The sequence below is a fragment of the Cyprinodon variegatus genome, unplaced genomic scaffold (genome assembly GCF_000732505.1).
Source record: "Cyprinodon variegatus isolate N-32 unplaced genomic scaffold, C_variegatus-1.0 Scaffold20, whole genome shotgun sequence".
In the NCBI taxonomy this organism is placed as follows: Eukaryota; Metazoa; Chordata; class Actinopteri; order Cyprinodontiformes; family Cyprinodontidae; genus Cyprinodon; species Cyprinodon variegatus.
This window is the reverse complement of record NW_015150473.1, coordinates 191,947-216,652: the sequence shown is the minus strand read 5'-3', so window position 1 is coordinate 216,652 and position 24,706 is coordinate 191,947. Positions and strand designations below refer to the sequence as shown.

Here is a 24,706-nt window from a genome sequence, read left to right as displayed (position 1 = left end):
GTTGGAGTGCACTGGGCTTTTGGGGAAAAGAGAGCTGTAAATTCAGAGAGATTAATTAACCAGTGCATTTGCCATTCAGCCCTGCATCCCTTTTTGTATATTGCGACCCCTGTGAGCCGAGAGGTGAGAGCCCTGGATGCAGTCAGTCCACGGAGTCTGGACGGCTCATTCCAAATGAGTTATTAACAGAATTTTTTGAATAGATGGAAAAATTGTAGCCTGGCCATTTAGTGTCATAAAGGCTGGGTTGGCGAGGCAGCAGGGGCCTCCCAGGGACAGGAGGCAATACCATTACAATCAAATCTGAGATGGAAGAGGGATTGAGCTGTCCATTCTGAATTTTTATATTGTCGGAGGGCCGGGGAGGAAATAATGCCATCCTGGAGTGTATTAACCTCTGGCTGGGGAGAGAGGACAGGGGGAGCGTGAGAGTGAGGGAAAAAACGAAGGCAGGCTGAGGGAGCGATTTGAGACTGGACGGCGTGGAGAGAGGATGACTAGTGGAAGGAGGAGGGAAACGAATGGGCCAGACAGAGTTTCATGCTTTATAGAGGGGAAGCCAAAGAGGGAGCGGCAGGGATATGAGATGGCCAAGAGACAGGGAAGCAACGGAGAATGCTGAGAAGGAATTAATGTAATAATAGGGGGAGAGTAGAGTGTAATGGGAAGGAAGGCTCAAAAGCATGTGAAAGCCAGGTGAAGACAGAGGGGATCTGGCAGGAAGCATATAGAAAGAGTTAGGGTGCAACAAGAAGGAAGCCTGGTAGAATTGTTGAAATGAGAAGAAAGCAACGGTCAAGGTTGAAACAAGACACAAATAACTTGTTATGGGATAAAATAACTTGTGGTTACCCTGCAGAAAAGTTTTTATTTCAAATAATTTCAATGTTTTGGTACTGAAATATACTAATATGCAATGAAATAAGCAATAGCTCGCTAAAATGCTTCGGCTATTTGACCTACTTTTCTATCCCAAAAAGGCAATATGAAGAAGAGCTAAAACACTTGTTTTCAATTCAATTCAGTTTATTTATATAGCACCAAATCACAACACGTCATCTCAAGGCACTTTACAGTTAACAAGATCATACAGTCAAATTGATTCAGAGTTTTCTATCTAAGGAAAACCAGTTGATTGCATCGACTCATTGACTCGAATGCAATCCCTCACACTAAGCATGCTTGTAGCAACAGTGGAAAGGAAAAAAAAACCTTTAACAGAAAGAAACCTCCAGCAGAACCAGGCTCAGTGTGAGCAGCCAACTGCCAAAGCCAACTGGTGTTCAAGGACAGGTTTTGCCTCTACAAACCAACCAGTTCTTTACCTCAGAAACGATCCACAGCAATAAGAACATCCTCCCAAAGAGGTGGCTCTCAGCTAGAGAAAGTGTTAAATCAGCACTGAGGCTCTTTCCACATAACATGGCCGCAGGTTTAACAAAGACCATTAGATCATGAACACAAAGACTCCTACAATGGGTGTCCACTTCCTCACACATGGCATCAGTAGATCAATGGGTTACTGCAGTGGGTATTATTGTGTAATTATCAAGTGTCTAATCTAGGTGAGCTGTAGCTTCTAATCCAGCCCGGCTACAGACATTTTCTTCCTCCCAGTCTGAGTATTTTTGCATTTTCCCCAGCTTTAGATCATATTAACCTTGCAATGTCCATGGATGATTTGTTAGGATATTGATATCTTAACAAAAGATCTCCTACAGTATCTTTTTTTACATTTGATGGAGCTAAAATGAAACATAACCTCATAGCTTATAGCATTACAGGAAAAGTAGGAAAAAAAATATCTAATTAGAGATGTATCTCTATTATATTTGACAACAAGTCTTTTTATGAATTATGACTGACTGCATATTGTTAATAATAATAACAACAGCTATGCTAAATAATTTTCATCTAAAGTAGCCTATTGTAGAGCAACATGTGTTAATTATTGTTACTAAGACTTTTGCTAGTATTAGAGCTATGTATTTGGTGTTGTCAATGTTGTAAATTTTAACTCTTTAAAACATTAGGATGATTTTAAGTGGATATTGCCCATACTCAACATTGTAGTAAATTGGTTACTTTTTTAAAAGCAGAGTTATATTATCAAGAAAACAGCCAACATTGACAATAAGGTATCCAAATATACAGAGCGATCAATATCCAACAGTAATACCCATACATGATATTCTTCTGCCCAAAACCACTTATATTCATTAACACATAACTGCAGCCATTTGTGAGCATTCCTACTCCTGTCATAAAACAAGATAGATGGACTCAGTATTCAGGCGAGTCAGACAGTGGAAAGTTTTAAAACGTTTAATGACAAAATCTTACACAGAAACAGAACTGGGCTGCTGAGGATCAGCGGATCTGCAGCGACTGCAGGGGAAGGCGTAGCATCGCTCATCACTGGCACTCTGGTTGTGGGAGAAACACAGGTAAGTGACCATGATAATCTGACAAAAGATGATTATCCGTGTGAATCACTTACCTGGTTTAACAATTCAGTCCATCCTCTCATGAAAGGCAGGATCAGCCGATGCACTGCCAACGAGATGCAGCGCTGAGCCTTCCAGAGTTTCCCCGACACAGCAACCCCAGTGAGCAGGCAGAAGACCAGGTCAGGAAAACAGTACAGAACAGGACTGTTCTGAGATCCAGGAGTGCATTACCCAGTTAGGGTTTCCGATCCAAACAGAAACTCACAGATCCAGGCTTCCAGGAATCCACAGAATGTTCAGGCAGGTACAGAGTTCTAAGAGTCTAGCAGCGAGCTCAGACAGACAAGCTCAGATTGAGACAGGTGGGTCAACCAGTAATTGAGAGGGACAGAGACAAGACATGATACCAGGAAAACTGCAGAACTTTAAACTGGCTCCTCCTAGGAGCCAGGATGAGGGGAGTTAAAACTGGCCTCCCCTGAACTCCAATCCAAAACCAGAGCGCTCTGTGGAGAAGAGCCAGAGCCGGAGCTCCCTCTGCACGCAGAGCAAAAATCAGAGGGACCACGGAGAAGTGCCTGGACACGATCAGTAGACAGGAGACAAACACAGACACCCTCTCTACACACTGGCCCCTGAGAGCAGGGACATGAACCAAGGACTTAACTAAAACTCAAACATACAAATAAGAAAAACTAACAAGAATAGCTAACACAAATACCCGCTCGACAGACAGGCCCTCAAGAGTCAGGACGTGAACCAGGGACTTAACTAAACTCAAAAACAAACATGAACAACTAACAGAAATACACACGAATAATTATCTGGCTCTGATAGCTGGGCTAAACCATATATATGAAGCAGACCAAACAGGTGGATAAGATGAATGATAATTAGAGTGCAAGGAGGGAACAGCAGGTGAATGAAGGGAGTAATTACATCAGCTACCGGGGCTGCGATCATGACAACTCCTGTGTAGGATACGGTGGGCAATTCAATGAAGCAATACAAGTTTGCGAAAACAACATGGCCACACTGTCATAACTTTGCGAGGCCTTTATTTAGTTTTACTCAAATTATTAAAAAGCCCCATTGCTAGCACATGGGCCGGTTTGCTCCTGGCTGAGCCTGAAACTATTTCTTCATATGACTCTTTGAAGCAACTTATAACATGTTAACATCAAATTTATCTTTAGGATTTTTAAAGAAATTGAGCTGAGTGAATAAAAAATTACAATAATAATTGCATCATTACTTAAGACAAACCAGTGGTCTTGATATGTAAGCATTGCACTGTAGACAATTTTTTGTTGGTGTGTTCTTTAAAGCAAATTCCAGTATTTTTTGTCATGATACATCAATTTATTGAAATCACATTGAGGAAAAAAAAAAGAAAAACTGAAACAATAAAATAGCACCACATAGGCAAGATCTCAACAGTTTTATATGGAAAGAAAGGTTTTTGGGTTGAGTTACACCCTTAGCATGACATAGTAATTTAGAATCAGGTACCCTACGTCATATAATGTAAAATTCATGTTTTAATTGGCTTTCTGACAATAATAAGATTGCATCTGTATTTCATGCACAGGATTATGTAGTGAATTGTGACGTCGGCTGACCGGATTTACAGGATATACTTGTAGTTCTGTTTGCTTTGGTTTTAGTTTGTAGTTAGTAAAGCAGGACACAGACACACTCATCAAGTTCACATGGATTCTGGCACACAGGTTGGTCAAATATACGCTATCTTGAGTGTTTCAGCTGCATCTAATATTCGTTTTTTCAATGAATTTCTCCCTCATTGCTCAAACCAAAGCAATGGGGCTTTTTAATAATTTGAATAAAACTAAATAAAGGCCTCGCGCAGCGCAGTGCTCAGCACCTGCCTCCGCGTGTCCACCATCAACCAATGGCGTTCGAGTTCAGAGTTCACCGGAAGTTGTTGGCTGATGCTGGCACTGCAGCAAATGCTGGTAGCCTTTAGCAGGCTAACAGGTTTACTTTTCTATTTGGACTGTTTGTCACTAGAATATCAAATCATGGGACGGTATAGGCTACATGAAAGATGAAGACGGTACGTCCAGGGGAATGATTTTCTCAAACATTGCCTCTGAAAAGGAGGAAAAACACCCTTAAAGATTCCCGGAAGTGCTATTGAAGGTAACCAATTAGCTGTTAAAGCTAACCCAGCCGGCAACGAAGAGCAGTATTTAAAGTATCTATGATAATATCAGATGAGATAAGATAACACTGAGAGCTGCGAATACGAAATCCCTTTTTTATTATACGCAATCAGTTAACATCGATTATTTTGGTCTTGCGGGGTTGTTGTAGCAGCATTGTTTACAGATTTCATTATCAAGAACACGTAATAGTTATTTTATCTTTCGGTTAATCATGAGGTAAACGAATGTAGTCCGTTTAAAATCTCCTTTTAGGTCTTGGGCCAATGAGGTTTTTAAGAAGCTTCTTGTCAGGATGAGATAAATGATTTTAGCAGTTTTATAAGATAAATACAATTGTGTACATTATTTTCCTGTATCTTACAAAATAATTTCTTTAAAATATACACATACATATATTTGAAGAAAGTAGGCAAAGTGATAAAAACATACGTATGAGGAAGAATCTGTAATTTTTGAATGATTTTATTTAACAGTTTTGCAGGATACATTCTGAAAAATAAATGTCAAGCAACATAGATGTTTATCAATAATGGCTGAACCTGGTCAGCTTTTAATGCATCAGACAAATGCAGAAATATGCTTCAGTAACACTTTTTCTCTTGTATTATATAGCAACATTGCTTCAGCAATGTTTGTAAATGATCTCTGTTTTAATGCACAACAAATAGGGCTTCACAAATTGATCATCAAGCCTCAATTTAATAAATTTTGGAAGATCAATATTTGCCAAATACTTGGATAAGAAATTTATCTGATGCACTGATCCTGTCTGCCTCTTTTAAGGTCTGTAAATTATCCCCTATCTGTGCTCTAAGCATTGCATTTATATACAATAGCAGTTATTTAAAAGGTTTCAATGTTTTTCGGTAAGATAAGATTGAAATATTGTAGGTATCTTGGGATCATATATGTTGTGGCCCAGCTTTGATGACACAAAAAAAGGTCCACAAAGGCCACTGATGCACCATGGAAAAGTAATTTAGGCAGGCAAAATAATAAATATACCAGGTAAGCTCCTCTAGTTTTCTCAGTTTATTTCTCCTCAGGCAAGCAAACAGAAAAGGACAAACATTTCCTCCATGCTTCTTTTGCGCTGGTAAAAAATAAAAAAAAACATACGCCCACCCAGATGCATGCTCATCCTACCCTTGACAGCCTATTTATAAAAATAATTCACCCAAATTAATCATGACTAACCAGAAACATAGGAACATAACTAAATATCCAAAAAACATAATATCATAACAGATATCAAACAATAAAGGACAATAAACTTAGCTAGATTATCCACAAAAACAAGATACTTGTTTAAATATTAAAAAACAAATAATTGGCTCCTACATAACAACTGAAAGTTATTTACAAAGAACAGTGGTATCCATCAAAATCTGATTCTATGTCAGCCACAAACCTGCAATCGGAGCATTCTCATTAAAAATGTGGGTCATCATTGATTATATTTAACATCTACTATTTGTTCTTTAGCAAACATACATTTTATGCAGCACAATCAAATAAAGAAATGCTATAAAATTACAAATCAAGACTTGTTTAAGTAGTCCCTATTAGGAATGGGCAATTATATGGTTTATTTTAAAATAAAATATTAATTTAAAAAAAGTGTGTTATTTAAATATAATTTAATTACATAATTGTTATGTCAGCCACACGCTCAGCAAGCTGTGCACATTTTCTCTTGCTTTGTGTACTCCGAAACAATCAAGATGCTTTTTACTAAACAGTGACATTAATAGTTAGGGTGCCAACAAATTACCAACTGATTAATTTTCCAATAATGCTTTCTTACATAGTGACTAGTTAATTTACTGATATCGTTTAATCAGAAGAACCTTCCTCCAATTGCTGTTGGTTGGTTTCCATCCAGAAGACGGAAACCCGTTTTTTTCTTAGTTAGTCTTAATAGTTGTTGAAATGGTTGTGCTGGACAGAAGAGAAATGTAAAAATGATCCAAAGAAAGTCCAGTGTGTGATTATTTTACATTGTTTAACTGTGACAAGGTTGGCCTTTATGCTGTCCTGTGTGTAAATATGAACACTTGACAAGCTCCTTTGGCCGTCATCTATATGGAGCCCATTTAGCAATGCTGCATAGCATCAGCTTCTCAACCGTTATTCACTGACCTAAAAGGTTCCTGGTTCGTTATGTTTTATAAAGATGTCTACAAATCTAAGAAAAAACAAGAAACTGTTCATCAGTCAGTATTTAATATAGTTTAAATGCTGAATTGCTAAAATGTAATAGTTTGCCTTTTTCTTTGAATACAGGACATTGTAAAAAGTTGCGCACTGGTGTGATAGACTGACATCTTGATTAGAGTGGACAATAATTTATTTTCAATAGTTTTCACAATAGGGATTTATTTAATAAGTGTGATACGACTTTTAAACACAATTTTTTATACATCAGTATACATTACAGTATTTGTCACTGGCTGAGTTTTAATTTGTTTTTGTTTTTTAAGCAAATATTATATTAGAGGAGCCTTATAAACTAATTAATTTTGACGCTATTGTATATAATTTATTTTTGTGCATTCCTAACAGTATTTGGCTTTTTTTGTTGTTTAAAGTGCAATATATGAATTAAGAAATTTAGGGCTAAATAGGTATTGGCCATATTATGCTGCCCTATTCTTGATGCAAACCTATTTTGCATCATTGCTGCTAATTTTCTTATTTATTTTTTGAGCAGTGTGGGGCAGACCCTGCAGAAGCTTCTGCTTAAGAAAACTGAATTGTCTCTGTCAACAAAAACATATACTATAGCATCCTTAAATCATAATAATAATGCAGACTATAATAAATGGAATATATTATGTTATTTTAGTCCATTTACATTGATCGGGTGGAAACTTGATATTTTTTAATAAATAAAATTATGATCGCTTCAGGATCAAGACTCCTGATGTCATCATTCCTATCTATAAGTGATTAACCAAATAAAAGGGGTCACAAAAAAGAAATGTTCCTACAGTTGAAAACTTTTTGTGCCAGACTGTTCGGAAACATCCTGTATTTTTATGTTCCCACAGATTCCAGCTGCCACGGACACCATGAGCTCCAAATATGGCCTGGTGGGTTACAACAGTTCACGGAAGCACATCTCAATCACCATTCCGTCGACCACAGAGGTGATGTCACCTCACATCAAATCTGTGGAGGAGCTGAGGGTCCTGGGAATCAACCTCAGCAGCTTCAGTGCCCCAACACAGTTCTTCATCTGTGTGGCTGGAGTCTTCTTCTTTTATCTTGTCTATGGATATTTGCAGGTAACATGGATGAAAGACAAAAAAGAAACAAATGTGCATTAAAATCTTTAACCTTCTATTGTTTACTCTCAGATTTTTGTGCATGAACTTGTTCTAGTTCTGGTTTTACTCTGCATTAATTTCTATTTTGTTCTTTTTTCCTTCTCCTTAGGAGTTAATATTTTCTGTGGAAGGATTTAAACCTTTTGGTTGGTACCTCACTTTGGTGCAGTTTGGCTTTTACTCCATGTTTGGACTTGTGGAGCTTCAGTTCACGCAAGACAAGCGCAGAAGGTACAGATGCATGGTTTGATTTAAGATTATTTTTCCTTGGCTCCATCCCCACAAACACAAATATTTAGTTAATCTGAGATGTTCTTCTGTAGTAGGAGGAATTTGAACAGGGCTGTACAACATGGGTGGGAAGAATTGTTCTAAGCCTTTTTATTTTTGAGGCAAGTAATTTTTGATTGGGTTTTGTTTTAATATTTGAAACTAGGAACCCTTTATATAGAGGTTCATCCTGCTTTTATTGTGGCCGTGAGAGGTTGAGAGGCTAAAAACTTTTCCTCTGCCTACATCCCCGAGACTACTTGGTGTTTTTGGATTGGAGCTCAGTGAAACTTAGGAACATCCTTGGATGTATTTTCTGTTGACAATGATCAGGTGCCTATTGTGAGACATGGTTTTATTGTTCTATTGCCCAGCTCTAAACTGTGGCTTCATAATAAGATCTTATGGCATGGCATCTATTGAAATGGCACAGTATTTAAATAAAAATGGTGTTTCTCAAACTTTTGTCTAGTTACCTTATCAATCTAAGCAGCTCTTATGTTCCACAGAAGTGGGATTGTTTTACAGTTGATGCCAGGTGACTATGTCTGAGGTTCTGGTTTCCAGGAAAGGGAGGAAGTGCTTCTTGATTTGCTCCCAAGTTTTATTAAACAGTAAAAAGAGACTTGTTGTTGGGCAGGCTAATATGAGAATTTGCCAACTAATAAAGGCTCTACTTAAGGATATTTTTTTTGACTTAACCTTATTGAATAAAAAAACAAAAATGTTTATTTAGTGGCAGACAAGAAATGAATCATTTTAAATCCCTGTAAGCAAGACTAGACCGCAACTGACTAACAGCGAGACACTTTGTTTGTACTTTACAACTTCTGCCTGGTAATAAACTAAAGGGCCCTTTGTTTCTTTATTTATTTTCTTTTAATTAGAATATTTTAAATTTGTCAAAACATACATTGAGATTTATGACTATTTTATAATTGAAATCCCCTAAAATTATTAATTAATTATTAATTATTTTTGTTTATTGTTGCATCCTTCTTTGATTCAGCTACAGAGGTTTATCTGGTCAAACATTAACTAAATTGTTTATACATTGTTTATATTTTGTTTTTTTTTTAAAGCACAGTTTAAAACAGCAGTTTTAACTAGAATGTTTTTTTTTCATGTTTTTGTTGGCTTTATTTCTTGTATCATTAACTCTTATAAGCTGGATGTATGCACCATTTTTTTTAAACCAGGAAACACAGCAATGGTGAAGTAAAACCTTTTCTGTTTCACCTTAAATGAAAATTAAAAAACTCTCTGGCTGAAGATTTTAACAGTGTTATAGAAGCAAAAGAAACTGGGATCTTTGAGAGAAAGTAAATAAATAAATCCTCTGGATCGTCCTCTTTAGATCTTTGTGCAGTTGCTGTTGGTGTCTTCTCTTGGTGCATCATGGGTATAACAGGGAAAATTCAAATCCTATTCTTAGCAGAATCCTAAGAATAGGATTCAAAGAAATTATGTGTATATTAATGTATTACTGTGGATGGGGTGTTAATCAATTTCCTTTTTGATGACATGTTCTTTATCTTTTTTATTGTCTTTCTCGTTCTTTTTCTCTAGGATACCCGGGAAGACATATATGATGATTGCATTTCTAACAGTAGGGACTATGGGACTATCCAATACCTCATTAGGCTACTTGAACTACCCCACCCAGGTCATCTTCAAGTGCTGTAAACTCATCCCAGTCATGATCGGAGGAGTTTTTATCCAAGGTTAGCTAATCTTGGTGTTTTCTTAGTGTTATATTTGAAGTTTTGTTGGTGTAACAGATGACCTCAAACCAGTGTTGTTTTCATGAACGATGATGATGGCGAAATAATTTCATTGACACTACTTTTTTAATGACGATAACAAAACTGACAAGCTAAACATGGATCTTTGATTAATAAAACATGATTAGTCATAGATTGGCGTTTTCGTCAATGAGATGAGACTTAATAAAAAATTTGCTGGCCGTCGGTCAGATGTTTAAACAGCATCGTCGTGCTGTAATCTGCTAAGCAATATGAGCCGGTCCTTTGCTGTGTGCTCAACTCGGACAAACTGCCCTTCTCTTTCATCTGTGCTTGTGCAGAAATGCGTCTTTGCACGGCGAGTAGCTCTGAGTCTGCACACTGATAGTTCGCTCTCAGCAGTATGGCTCTTCCTGCTCTCGCTACTTAATAAACTATGTGGCTGATCGTCCTCTGCCAAGTGAAAAAAATCCCTTTAACTATCAATATTTTATTTCTTCCAGCTCACAAGAGGTGATACTAAACCTTCTTTAATTTTTACCAAAAGGAATCCCTAATTTATATCCAAATAAAATATTTCATTGCATACTGTTTATTTTTGGATAAAAACCGAGGTGAAAATATACATAGATCTTTTAATATTTCTCTCTCATTGTTCTCGTTTCTATCTATTTATATATGATATAAATGTTTCCTTGTATTGGCATTAAAACATTTTAGTTAGCATATTCATTCAATTTAGGTCTGGATTGCCAGATTGCTTTACAAAGCAATTAGCCTATAGAGGTTATCTGTGTAATTTTTTTTTTATTTTTTATATATATATCAAAACCCTGTGAATTTAAATCTACTTTGGCCCCTGATCAGTGGTAACAAGGGGTACATTCGCAGAAATAAAGCCAGAACTACCAAGGTAGAAAGAAGAATGTTTTTGTTCTTTGCTTGTTTTGGAGCAAAGAAGATTGTTATTGATCTGTGTAATGCATAAATCATTGTAGATCAGGAAGTGTTTGCTTTACAATGGAATCATTGTATGTTTAAAAAAAATCTTAAATGCACATTTTGTTAGCTTGCATGACTGCTATATTAACCAAGATGATGTATTGAACTAGATCTGCTATTTTCACAGCTTTTGTGAGACACTTCTTTTATAAAGTAGTGCATTAATTAATTAAAAAAGTTTATTTGAATTCTATAAATCAAAGTTTTCTGCCAACAGCAATGATGAACTGCACAGCAGCATTCTATACTTAGTAATTATCTAGGCAAGAGCTGTCACCCTGGTAAAGAATCTGGTTGTTATTAGAAATTGTAAAGGTTAACTTTCATTTTCAACATAAAACTAGACTAAAATGACTAAAACTGTCACACATCATAATGACTAAAATGTAAATGAGACTAATAATAGTTTTCATCCTGAAGACTAAGACTAAATCTAAGATGGCGGTCAAAAACAACACTGGCTCAAACATAAACCACTTCCTGTTTAAATTAATATGGGTTTGTCCAATTCATATGAGATGGAAAAATAGTTCAGATGTTGAATTTTAATAGGTATTAAATCGTAATGGAATTTATAAATAAGCATGAATGTGAATCACCATATTTCATTTGCTTTATTTGACATAAATCTGTTGAAGTTTAATTGGTAAAGACAGGTAGACTTTAAAAGTGGGACACTTTTTCCACCTCTTCCTAATGATCACAGGTATCTTTTGAAGTATCTTTCACCTTTCAACTTTGAGTCCCTCTTTTTCATCCACCTCTGTTGTTTTCGGCCATCGGAGCTCAGTCGGCGGCACTGGCCTTCTCAAGGTTCTATGTCCTGAACGTCAGATGAGTTCAGTGCTTCCTTCTTTGCCCCCGTTTCCTTCATCTTATTTCGATGAGTAGATGTGAAGACCATGGTCCCTTAAGGGGTAGAGTAAAAAACATTTGTTCACTTGGAGTGCAAGAAGGAAAGAGAGTGGAAGAGAAGGATGTGGGTGAATGTTGGGAGGGGTTTTAGGGGTTGCATCTGATGTGAGGCCCTTCAAAGGCAAGAAGGGGAATCAAAGCCGACCACAACTAACCTGATGCTACGTCCTCTTGTCAACCTTAAGGCACCCATCCGTCAGTCTGTTTTCATCTTGTTGTTTTTCTCCCTTGCTTTCCTGTTCCGATGCATTTTCTCCCCTATTGTTTTTTTTTTGCATATCCTCAAAAACTTTTCAATTGTATGAAATACTTGGAGAAAAACTTTTTATTACTCATATATCCATCTGGTTTCATTAACTATTACGGTAATAATTTTAACGTGCCATAATTATACTTTTTTAACAAGTTTACAAAATATATTTGTGTATCATTTTAATGAGGTTATTGTGTGTGTTTTTGTGTTCAAGGTAAACGATATAACCTGACTGATGTGTCTGCTGCTCTCTGCATGAGTCTGGGACTCATCTGGTTTACCCTAGCTGACAGCAAAGTTGCTCCAAACTTCAATGTTACAGGTAATTCCTTAACCTTTTGTCGCCCAAGTTACTAGTTTTGGTAACTCTGATATAAACACCGCCCTGCAGCAAATAAGGTAAAACTGGGAGGTCAATATGGTCTGCAGGGTCCGACTCTGTCTTAAACTGAGCATAAATGCTTCATAGAATAACGGCACTAATCTAATGTTGCCTGTTGTGTGTGATTATCTTCTCTTTTGTAAAGTAGTGTTAAAAAGAGTTTAAAAATGTAATAAGTAAAAAATTTACTAAGCTAATTGGAAAGAAATTTAATAAACTATCGTAATTTTCGGACCATTAGCCGCACCTGAATATAAGCCGCAGAAGCTAAATTGCATGATTTGTACATATACAAGCCGCACTGGACTATAAGCCGCAGGTTTTTTATGTTTAATGTCCGTCTTTCTCGCTGTTGTTCTGTCTCGTACCACTTGCGGTAGAAGTCTGCTTCCGGAGGACCTCCGCGTTCCCCCGCGCAAGGCTACCGTACTTGTGTTTTGAAGCAAATGTGACGTCAACATGGTGGATGATAAAATCCATAGATTTAGGTATTACCCTGGTGGCCTTTAGCTGTAAAAGTCCATAGATAAGCCGCATTGTTATATAAGCCGCAAGGTCGAAAAATGGCAAAAAAGTCGCGGCTTATAGTCCGAAAATTACGGTAAGTTAATAAGTAAAAAGAATGATATTCTGAGGGTTATGTTGTAACCAAAAAGTTTGTTTCTTTCACGCTGATTTTTCAAAAATTTCTTAAAGATAAACTTTGGATTTTTTTCTTTACCATATTAGGAACATTCTTGGAATTACATTAACCTTGATGCTTGCCATGAAAATACTTTTATTTTAATGTTACAAAAGTAGTAAGATCCTTTCCTGTCCTCCAATAACACATTTTGAAATTTATTTGTATTTCACTGAGTGCCCTATGAAGGATAAAGGATCTACCTGCATCCATCATTGATTTTCACAGAAAGTTTTAAATGTCAGCAGGTTAGCCAACATAGAATAGACTTTAAAAGTGGGTTCACTGTTTGTTATTAATGATTCAAGTACAATTCTTACTGTCAGTTAGCTGGTTTCAATCATATTTCTTCTTAACCTGTTTTCGTATAACTGCAAGAGCTATGCCTTTCTGAAAATCTGAGATAAAAAGCTAATATCTAATTATTTTAGGATCTGTCTTCGTTTCTTATACAGATGACTAACTACAGCACCAATTAGACTTACCATCAATGTCTTACAGAACAAACATATCAAATTTAAATCTAATATGCAGTTTTTTTTATTATTTTTTTATTTTATTATTTGGTGCATGGAAATTCAGCTCTTTCTGGTCCACTCCTGATCTTTACATGGTGTATAAATTAAGCCTAGCTCTTAGGATCAGATTTTTATTTTCTTTCTTGTATGTAGAGTATGAATTTAACCCTTTGTTTTTTTTTACCTTGTCTTTACCCATTTTTTTTTAACTGTGTGTGTTTTTCTTGCAGGTGTCGTGCTCATCTCCATGGCTCTGTGTGCTGATGCTGTGATTGGAAATGTGCAGGAGAAAGCCATGAAGCTCCATAATGGATCCAACTCTGAAATGGTAGCTGTTTTATATTACTAGAAGACCAAAATACACAGGTATGGATAAATCTGTTAGAAGGCAGGAAAGGGGAGCTAAAAGCCTCAGAGTAAATGAATCTTTTCATTACAGCAACAAAAAGTCAGTAAATTTCAGTCAGACAGTTTTATTTGGCTAGTAGGGAAACTTGAGATTACTGTTGAGAAATTTGCTGGTAAGTACCCCTTTTAAAATAAATCTAATGTTGTTTTTTTAATAAGTTGATCAGTTTTTAGAGACTTTTCCTCACTAATCTGTGTAAGCTATGTCTGTGATGTATAAATCCAAAATGATACAAAGAACCATTTCTTTCACCCATTGAGCATTAAGCAGGACAAGGATCCAGATTTATCTTAGCAGTAAAGGTAGCAGACAGAATGGAAGGGAAATATAAAGTTTTAGAACTGGAGTAAAGAGCAAAATATTAAAGGTCACCAAGATGCTGCTTCCTAACAATCACTCAGCTCTCACCAACATGCCAATAAGCTTATTTGTGAGGCATGGTGGGATAAAGCAAACTGGTTAAAGTTCCAGCTGTGTTCTGTGTTTGTATGAAAGCAAAGGCTGGGCGCAATATTCACAAAAAAATGACTGGGTCAAATTTTAAAACGGCTAACAAAATTACTGAACAGACGCTTTTTGTAAATTTAAAATAAGTAGAGCTGCAGTCATTGTCACAGAGCTGCGCCTCCTGTCAGTCTAAATGCAGATGCTGCGCCCCATGTTATGGACAACCCATTCATCTTCCTTATCTTATTTTATCAGGGTCGCGGTGGGTTGGTACGTATCTGCGACAGTCTGTGGGCAAGAGACGGGGTACACCCTGGACAGGTCGCTAGTCTATCACAAGGCAACACAGAGACAAACCGAAACATACAACTATGCACACTCACACCCAAGTACAATCATGACATTTGGCTTTGGGAGGAAGTCAAAATACCCACAGAGAACCCATGCATGCATGGGGAGAACATGCAGAAAGAGCCTGGAAGGGGAATACAACTCAGAACGTTATCGTTGCAAGGCAACAGCGCCACAAAACTTCCCCACCGTGCAGCCCAAATTGTGCAGGTTGTCCAGGTTATGGTTCTACATCGGTGGGAGCTTTGGAACCACAGTGTCGTTAGGTCCAGCTGTGCATTTTAACCGCATTGCGCAGCGTTTGCCGAAGCATTTTCAACAGTGAGCGCAGAATGTTTCAATAGCTGACGCCCATCAAGGGTGTCCGAAGCATCAGACGCTCGAGTTGGAAAATCGGAACATTTTGGAGCCTTGATGCCGTGTGTTAACCAATCAGAGGAGTTTATGTTGGAACTGGAAGGGAGACAGTGACTGCATCCAAAGCATTGAAGGTGTGGGAACCAACATTGTGCAACTTTTTTGTTAAAACTAAAATAGTTTGTCTGTTTCTCTTCCCACCAAAGAAGGTCTTTGATTCAAATTTTAACGTTTTCATAAATGTCCTTTTATACAATCCTAATGCAGTTTGAATATGTTATTTTTCCTGTATTTTTTGGAGGTAAATACAGGAACTTTAGCACAGCTGATGTGTGTTTTAACTGAAACTCGACACTAACTCCAGGTGTGACATCACTGATTCATCACTTAGCTCTGTGTTCACAGGTGCTGTACTCGTACTCTATCGGTTTCATCTACATACTGGGAGGCTTGCTGTGTGTGGGTGGGCTGGGACCAGCTGTGGCTTTCTGCTCAGAGGTGAATATCCTGGAAGTCTGCATGTCCCTCGCTATGTTTGCTGCATGTATTTTTTTTAGATAATCCAAATGACCGTATTCTGATTCTAAATGCCTCTTTTAATTTATCCTTTAGGAAATTAGGCATCTGATTTTCAACACACTGACAAGAGCTCAGACAAGACACCTTTGTTAACTTGACTCTTGTGTTCTCTCTTGCAGCATCCTGTTAAGACTTACGGTTATGCCTTCTTCTTCTCTCTTACGGGTTATTTTGGGATCTCCTTTGTGCTAGCCTTAATCAAGCTGTTTGGCGCCCTGGTTGCAGTAACAGGTCAGACACCAAATAATATTTTTTTTCCTGCCCTGTCAGATTCTCTCTGCAGTTATATTTCTAATCGCTGTAAATATTGAAAATATTTATCAGCAGTTAATAAAATGCAACAAAACCATGATGGTCTTGATGTGACAAGTTATAAATAGTTCAACTGGTAAGAAAAACTATGGAAATGTCCGCTTAGTCTTCTTCATTAGTCATAGTAAATTTAATAAACTTCAAACAAAGTGGATGTAAATGTTGGATTTTTCTTTTTTAAATTTGCAATGTTTTGCTGAAGCTGTACTTTTTAAGTTTAGGAAGGATCACTTGAATTTTATCTGATTTGTCCTGATATATGCTGCATTAAAGATGGTGAACAGATTTAAGTTAAATTTATCATACTCTCATTACTGAAACTAAGGTCAGAAAGTGCTTAGTGTTAAACTTTTTACATCAGTTGGTGATTTACTACAGAATTCTAAAAGCAGTCCTGTCGGTTCTTTTCCAGTGACCACTGGAAGAAAGGCCATGACCATCGTACTTTCCTTCATGTTCTTCACCAAACCTTTCACTTTTCAGTAAGTAACATCACCTTTTCACTTTTTTGCCCTTCTCCCTTGTTAAAAATTTCAGTACATAGAGCTGCCACTGATCTCATTGCTGGAGAAATCTCGGATTTGACCTCCTCGGCTTTCATGCCCTCACCTCAGAACCGGACTCCTCAGCTCCTCATCCTCGTCCTTCACCCTTTATCTTCTTAGCTCTCTGCTGCTGTCAGAGGGGACTGATTTTCTTCACACCTCTAGCTCTGTTTCTTTGTTGACTCTTGACATACATGTCTACATATCTTAACAACAAACTTTTGTGTAACCTGGCCAGATTCATGCTTCCAGCTGTTTTTCTTCCAACTTAATACATTTGCTGTTGCTGTTTGTTATGTGCTGCCTTCTCTTAAAAGGAAAATTATTATATCTAGTTAAATGTTTTCTGTAGCTGTCAGAAAGCTTCTAGATGCACATATGATCACTTATGTTATGTACAGGTCGGTCTTTTTAATTTGTCTATACCTTTCTCTGAGTGATGAGGTCAGGATCAATCCAGAAGGCTTTATCGTTTCCAAAACCATATTTTTTTGTGTTTGTCATCTTGTTCCTGTTGGAACATGAAATGATGTCGATATTTGAACTATTCAGCTGTTGCTCTTTAAAGAATCAGTTGATTGTCCTCCTCTTTCATTACTCCTCCCACTTTTTATTTTTCCTCCCCTTAATTCGCCCATTTTGTGTGTCCTAGTGGCCAAAAGTCAGAACTAGTGTCTCTTCTGACCCTAAACACTTCTTCTTATTTATCAAGAGAGCTGGATAAATGTCCATGGCAACAGTCATACGTGAATAGAGAAGAGCTCCTTTTGTTTCTCAGCTTACCTGGTTCCAAAGAATGTTGCTTTAGAGATAAAAAAAAGTTTTTGCTTTTTTGTTTTTTCAATCACAGCCCCATCAATGCCAAACCAAATCCAATAGGACACATTTGATGTAAAGTTAGTTAGAATCTACAGTATGGATCGATTCATGCTGTCTGTATATTAAAAACCGTGTAAATATTAGATTTTTTTAAAATCAGCAAATTATTAATCAAATCCTTTGAACTCATCAAAACTTTTTCTCTTATGATCCCACAGTGAAAAGACCAACATTTCTAGGAAGTTCTTGTTTAAACCTTTGACCAACACTCCTTGTAGTAAAAGTCACCTTTACCTGGTTTATCTTAGGCAGCGATTAAACAAATAGCCCTCTTATCAGCACCCTGAATACTCTCCTTGCCTTTTTCAGGTACATCTGGGGAGGCCTTCTGGTGGTCTTTGGTATCTTCTTGAATGTTTACAGTAAAAACAAAGACAAAATGAATCTCCCCTCCATCAAGGATGTCAGGAGCTGGCTGCTGACAAGAAAAAAAGTCCGATTTCTCTCACAGAACGTATAGGAGGCCTCCCTACCGTCTGGGTAAAGTCCTGCACAGGCAGACTGCTTCCGACCGCTCCACGTCTCGCGTCGGCACACGTTTTCCAGAGGATGAGCGGAAGCATGTGCCTGAGCAACGGTGCAACATCACCATCATTATTGAGCCACGGATGGGTTATACAGGGTTTGACCTCCAATCAGCCTTACAAGCAGCTGACATGATTAAACTGCGGTTCAGGGAGTTGCTGGATCCAGTTTATATCCAATACCAGAACACTGCTGGTTAGCTGGAAGCACTGTATGGCAGCAAAATGAAGGAAGTGTAAAATGTTTTTAAAAGGATTCTGTGCCTGGTGGGGTTTTGTATAGCAGGCGTTAGATCCCCACAGAAACATTCCCCACATTGAGTGAAGCTGGGAGGACTTATTAGACCCTCTAAAGGGAAGCCAGCTCCTTAGTTAACCAAATTGCACAGTTTTGCACTGGATTTAACTCAGACCCTTGAGTGGTTGGAAGAGAAATGAACTCTTGGAAGTAAAACATAGAGACGTATTAATGTGTGTCATGTCTAAAATGATTGTCGCCCACCATATATGACAGAAAAAAGTCAAACTATTTGAGAAAATCCTTTTTGCCCTCGGATGTGCCAGAAAACGGACAGAATTGTTGTTTTTTTTTGCTTAATAAATGGCTTTCTAAAAGTGGTTTTCATACTTTCCTGGTAATTTGCCAACAAAAGTGGTATGTCTGGTCATGTGATAAGCATTTTAAGTTGTACATATTTATTTGTACCTCTGAATAGCAACACTGTCAACTGCCATAATCATATTTCTGGATGAAAGGGTTCATCTCTTTTTACAATAAACTATGTATTTAGTAATTACAGTGATTTGTGTTTGTGTGGTTTGTCAGCCAACCCTTTCTCCCTCCCATTGCACCGCTTCAGAGAGGAGTTGAATTGTTGCCAAAATCTATCTGTGTGTGTTTATCCATCTAGTGGCCCAAGGCATGTTTGATTAGGAGTCCTGGGAAAAAAAAGAAACTGGATTGCTGCTAAACAGAAAATTAACAGCAGTCTTTTTGGTATAACATGAATTTGGAGAAGTGGTCACTCACACATTCACTAATTTAAAGTCTGTAAATTGATGAATTTAAGATCCTACTTGTGAATGAATATGTTTTGTGTTATAACAGATTTTCTTTTTCCTTCAATGATTGAAATTGGTGATTAAATGTTTTATGTGATACATTAGCATTAATTTTTTACGGCATGTGATTACATGGTGATTTGCAGCCTTGCTGTCTTTTTATGCAAAGTCGCCTTCAACCAAATCCTTCCTTTTTGGTTTGAATATTCATTACCTTAGAGAGTCCTATTTATAGCGTGGGCCACATTTATTGGCACCCCCTGGTGAAGACGTGTAAAAGACCTCAAAATTAATTCATCTGATTTAGCTAAACAATGGTCTCACTGAAATATGAAGGAAAATCAAGCTATTAATTGAGGTGAAATAATCCAATGTTTAGAAATTATCTTATACAAAATGATTGGTGGAAAAAGGATTTTTACTCCCAACAATTCAGTTTAACTCATAATTTAAACTTTGTATTGATTGGTAACCTTATAGTTTCCTATATGGCCACAGGTTCCCATGTCTACTTTTCTATATCGATTTTTACATGTAAGGAGCAGAATGCTAAGTGAGACACAAGAAAATCTCCATCTTACTGTTAATAAAAGAAAAAACTAAACGAATGATTAAAAAAAAAAAGCACATCCATAACTACCATTAAACTTTGCCTACATTCAGAAGAGTTACCATTAAGCACTGGGTTTGCTCAACACCTCTGGGTATCTAACTGGAACCCCGTATTTTGGTCAGATGAGACTCAGATTACAATGTTTTGGTGAAGGAAAAGAGATCGTGAAATGCATCAAGCTTACTGTTAAAGGGCCTATAACATTAAAAATGTATTTGTCTTTTATTGTGATAATGCCTCTTCCTTATTGAATTACGCCCAAAATGGTATTTTGAATGCTCTGCGATGGACTGGCAACCTGTTAAGGGTGTACCCGGCCTCTTGCTTGAACATAGCTGAAGATTGGCAGCAGCAACCCTCATGACCCCAGCTGTGATAAAGCGTGACAGAAAATGGATGGATGGTATTTTAAATGACATGTCAGCCTAATTCCCACAAATTCTGCTCAGGCTCTTCCTGTCCTGTGAAACGAGTGATCATCACTGGTCTATGCATGCCTGTCATTTCTCGCAAGCAGCTAATTTGATCGTGCTGCGCCAGCTCAGTAAACAACACCCCGACTGTCTATGATCACATAAGATAATTTCTGCTAATCTTTGAGACAAATAAGCTCTTTTAGCAACTGATCTCCACAGTGACAGCGACAGTTTTTTTGTTCTTCTGCAAGAGGTTTCAAACTTTGTTCAGTCTGCCTGGAGAAAAGCCTAATTGCCTAAAATATGATGATACCATGCTGCAGCAACTTCAGGGCAACATCATGCAAAGGGGCAGTGTCACAGAGAAAGCAAGTGTCTTCTATTTAGGTTGTAAGAAACCAACTGATATAAAATTAAATATTAGTCTTATAGCACCGAAGGCTATATACATATTTCTTTATATATATTTATGCCTTTAAAAAGCATGACCTGCGACCAGTGGCGATTCTAGATGAAATAAACAGGGGGGGATCAGGGTGATGTCAGTGTTTTTACATGGACCAAACAAAAAAGCAGGAACACATTTATTACATTAAAGGAGTTACAAAGCCAAGTCTGCAGACTCTATCTGACAGATGAAAACTGTGATCCTATCTCTGTAAAAAACAAACTGCAATTTTAACCTGAAAAACTCGCACAAAGTAAGAAGGCAATTAGAAAAGTTTTATTGATACAATGTTTAAAGTCTCTGACCTCGGCGGTAAACTTTAGCACTGAAATTTACATCATACATTGAATTTACATGATATGTATTAGCTGATGAATGAGAAAAGGGAGGAATTCTGGTGGAAAAGAGATGGAATGAAGATGGATGACAGCTGGAATAGGACACAGGTTTGCGGAAACCTCCATGATGAGCAAGTTTGAAGCGACAGTGGAGAGAAAAAAACTCCCTTTCGAAGGAAATCTCTGCTAGAACCATAGGGAACAGGGCAGCAGCTAAATAGAGAAGAAGCCATGTGGAGGTTGGCCACAATGGTTGAGAAGAGAATGGAGGAAATTAGAATCAGGTTTGCTTTAGTGAAAATCTTACATGTGAGCTAAATGTATGTGAGCTACCAAACCAAGGAGTTTGGTTTGATATCAGGCTGAGGTGTGGGTTTGAAACTATTTTTAACTGGACTCTAAATGCTGATTGGACTTGAAAGGAGATGCAGTCCAATGCTGATTGGTTTGCTTGAAGAGGGATGAGCCTCTGATTGAGCATTGGGATTCTGTTTATTTATTTGAACTTCCGCCTAGGCTTTTTTTTGAAGTAAATTTTGAAGTTAACTGTACCCAAGGGGGGATTGGGTTATGGTCTCTTCTTTCAGCACATATCATTATAATAAATTAATTTAGCAGCCCCGTCTAGAATTGCCCATGCACAGGATCTTTAAGTATGGTGTAGGATGCATGTTGGTGTGAGTCTGTCTCTCTATCAGGGAATCAATAGCCTCACAAACTGACTGAAATACAAAGACGTGCAGGCAAACCAGCTGAACCATTTCAACTAAATTTGGCTTGTTGTTGGCACTCTTAGAGCACTCGAAGATTTACAGCTAGTAAGAACTAGGAGCTTGCTAAATACAACAAAATAAAAATTGCCTTTATTTTAAACAAAGCATAACAAAAAAAAATTGTGAAATAATTTCTGGAAGTAAAACATACAGAAAATAATGTTTAAGACTCATTCATGTTGCTATAAGCTGAGACACTCCCATAAGAAACCAACGTCAAATTCATAAGTGTCAGATCGTATAATGGAGGTCCAGTTTTAAAACTTTGAATATAATGTTAAAGTTGGAGCATTTGGTTGTGTTTGAGATGCCTTTTGTCCTTCATTTCTGCCAGCATGCTGCGAAATGGCAGAGGCTTGCCAGAACAGTAGGGGACCGGATGAGAGGGCTTCTCTCTGTGATCCTAATAGAGGCCTAGATATTACAATCTCACTTCTTGGCAGGAAACCTAATGCTGGGCCAATTAGTAATTTGGTATTTCATAAAATTTGGCAGCTTGTGTGTGATGACAAACTGACAGAGATCTTCTCTCCTTCAGGGAACCTTTACACACACACACACACAGAAACCTGCTAGGATTATTCTTTGGCAGAGTGGCAAGTTGTGCGTAATGTAATGTAATGTAACTTAACTGAAAACAACTTTGGATCCCTCTTTGGTTACCATATCATAAGATTTCATAAAAGAACCTAACAGAAACTCCTTTTTCCTTTTTTGTCACCATGCTCAGCTGCAGTTTTTGTTTGATTTATGAACGGGAAAACAGTCCATTAGAGGTTGGGAGGTCATACTGCTGTACTAAAAACATTAGTTTGCCATTGCACACATTTGATGTGTTGCGTACTTCATCGCTATGGGAACACCTATTCTCTTCCAGCTCCCTGAAAGGTCATTATGGGATGGGAAAGCCCAGTTGACCCAAGGCAAAGTACATCATTTGTCTTGTGCACCAGGAGAACACACCTAACAAAGCAGGCTGACCCCTGTTAGAACATGGAGGATTTCAGTCATTTTTCAAAGAAGCAAAGCACTTTGCTATAAACTCTAGTCAGCTATTTTTTATTTAGACAAACATTTTTTTTTCTGTTTTGCAGCACTTGTTGTCAGTGGGGGTGTAGGATGACAAATGTTTACAGGAATGTTCAAAGGAAGCTCCATTCCATTCAGCAAGCTGAGTTAAAAATATTGATATTGAGTGCTTGAATTTTTTTTAGTTTCTACTTTCTTTTCTTTTAAATTTTCCTCCTGTCGTTTTGTCCATCTTGACGTACACACCTGCCAACTGCGGCCACCCAGGCTCACACCGCTGCAGTCCTTCCTTATAAATAATGGTGGAGGTGTCCGGAGCTCATCATCTCAGCAAATAGGCTACTATATAATATGCAGTCCACTTTAGATAGGTTACCATATAATATGTGGTCAGCCCTCAGACAGCCACAGCGGGGAGAACTGGCAGCACATTTATTACGGCGGCAGTCGGTAAGGTGGGGGCAGCAAGGTTAGAAGGTGAGAGATTCTCAGCCACTGCGTCCACATCTGGCTCTTTTAAAGAAAATACTTTTTATATATAGGAACTAAAAATTCATTTCTAAAACATTTTGTTTGTCTCAGATCTTCAAGTAAATATTACTATCAGATAAGGATAACCTGAGAAAAAAATGCTGCTTTAATTTTCACTTAAATGAGGAAATAGGATAACTAAAGCACCTGGATTTATGTAAAAAAAAAAAATAAAAATACTTAACCCCCAAAATCATGAATTACCTGTAATTAAATTTAGTGTTTTGAAATATTGACCTAAAAATCAACAGTCACACCCACATCTGATTACTGCCAGTAAAGCAATGTAATGTGTAAACCCAATAGCGGCAAATATGTTAAATCAAAAAAATTTTTTTAACTATATATATATATATTTTAATATTAATTATATTAAATAAAAAGATTATAATAAAAAAATTATAAATAAAAAATTAACCATCAAACTATAAAACCTTCAGAAAAATCAAATTGATTTCAAAGAACCCTGCCGACAGCATGAAGTAGGCCAGTGGTCTTTGTACACAGTTTACACATTTTTTATTATGTTTACTAGATCAGTTATATTTCAAGGCAATTAACAATTTCATGAATGTAGGCCATTGATCTGTGCTGCTACAGATCAACAAAACAATCAGCGTGGGGAATATCGCTCTTGTGACTGCAGCAGATATGTATTTTGAATAAAATCTGAATAAGAGGAGGAGGAAAATGTGAACACCATCCGCGCTGGATAAAAAAGCAAAGTTGGGATGCAGTGAATTTCTAAAGCCCTTTTTAAAGAACTAATTATGTAATTCAAACATTATAGCTCAGACACATCAAAACATTGCAGGAAATTGCCCTTAAAGGGCTGGAGGTACACCCCCACAGGAGTTTCAAGGCAAAAACCCATAAAAAAAAAAATTAAACAAACCGCATTTTGACAAAAAAATATAGACCTAACAGAAATTCATCAAATACCTCTTGAGGATCCTTAAAACCTTTTGGAAAATATGTAAGAAAGTTTATCTGAAGTCAATCTGAAGATTCAGATTCCTTTACATCAGCCCTAAACCTCCCACAACATTAAAAAAAGGACAATTTAATTACAGTCAAACAGGGTGGAATGCAATGGTCACTGCATTTTTGGATAGTTTGTTGTGATAGACACAAGCATTAATTCGTCCTTCTATCAGAAACTGCTGTTTGTTGTAGCTAACTTTTTGTACTGATATTGAATGACTGAATTGACTCAAATGCAATCCCTCACGCTAAGCATGCTTTTAGCGACAGTGGAGAGGAAAAACTCCACTTTAACAGGAAGAAACCTCCAGCAGAACCAAGAATTCTTAAGACTTAAAATCTCAGCGACTTTGTGAATTTTTAATTTCTTA

The 24,706-nt window shown here is 37.3% G+C and overlaps 1 protein-coding gene across 1 annotated transcript; it reads left to right on the top strand.

Annotated features, from left to right (window-relative positions):
* The first annotated feature begins 4,388 nt into the window (after positions 1–4,388).
* slc35b3 (solute carrier family 35 (adenosine 3'-phospho 5'-phosphosulfate transporter), member B3) lies at positions 4,389–18,873 on the top strand. Its single transcript, XM_015389847.1, has 10 exons — positions 4,389–4,613; positions 7,693–7,929; positions 8,081–8,202; positions 9,811–9,965; positions 12,371–12,478; positions 13,969–14,066; positions 15,708–15,800; positions 16,001–16,112; positions 16,606–16,675; positions 17,927–18,873. The coding sequence occupies exons 2-10, from the start codon at positions 7,714–7,716 to the stop codon at positions 18,075–18,077; spliced, it is 1,125 nt and encodes a 374-aa protein (XP_015245333.1). The 5' UTR covers positions 4,389–4,613; positions 7,693–7,713; the 3' UTR covers positions 18,078–18,873.
* Positions 18,874–24,706: the final 5,833 nt, after the last annotated feature.

Coding starts and splice junctions, on each gene's coding strand:
- slc35b3 (XM_015389847.1), top strand. CDS start 7,714: ATGAGCTCCAAATATGGCCTGGTGGGTTACAACAGTTCACGGAAGCAC. Junction 12,479..13,968: donor TCCAAACTTCAATGTTACAG/GTAATTCCTTAA, acceptor TTTTTCTTGCAG/GTGTCGTGCTCATCTCCATG. Junction 15,801..16,000: donor CTGTGGCTTTCTGCTCAGAG/GTGAATATCCTG, acceptor TCTCTCTTGCAG/CATCCTGTTAAGACTTACGG.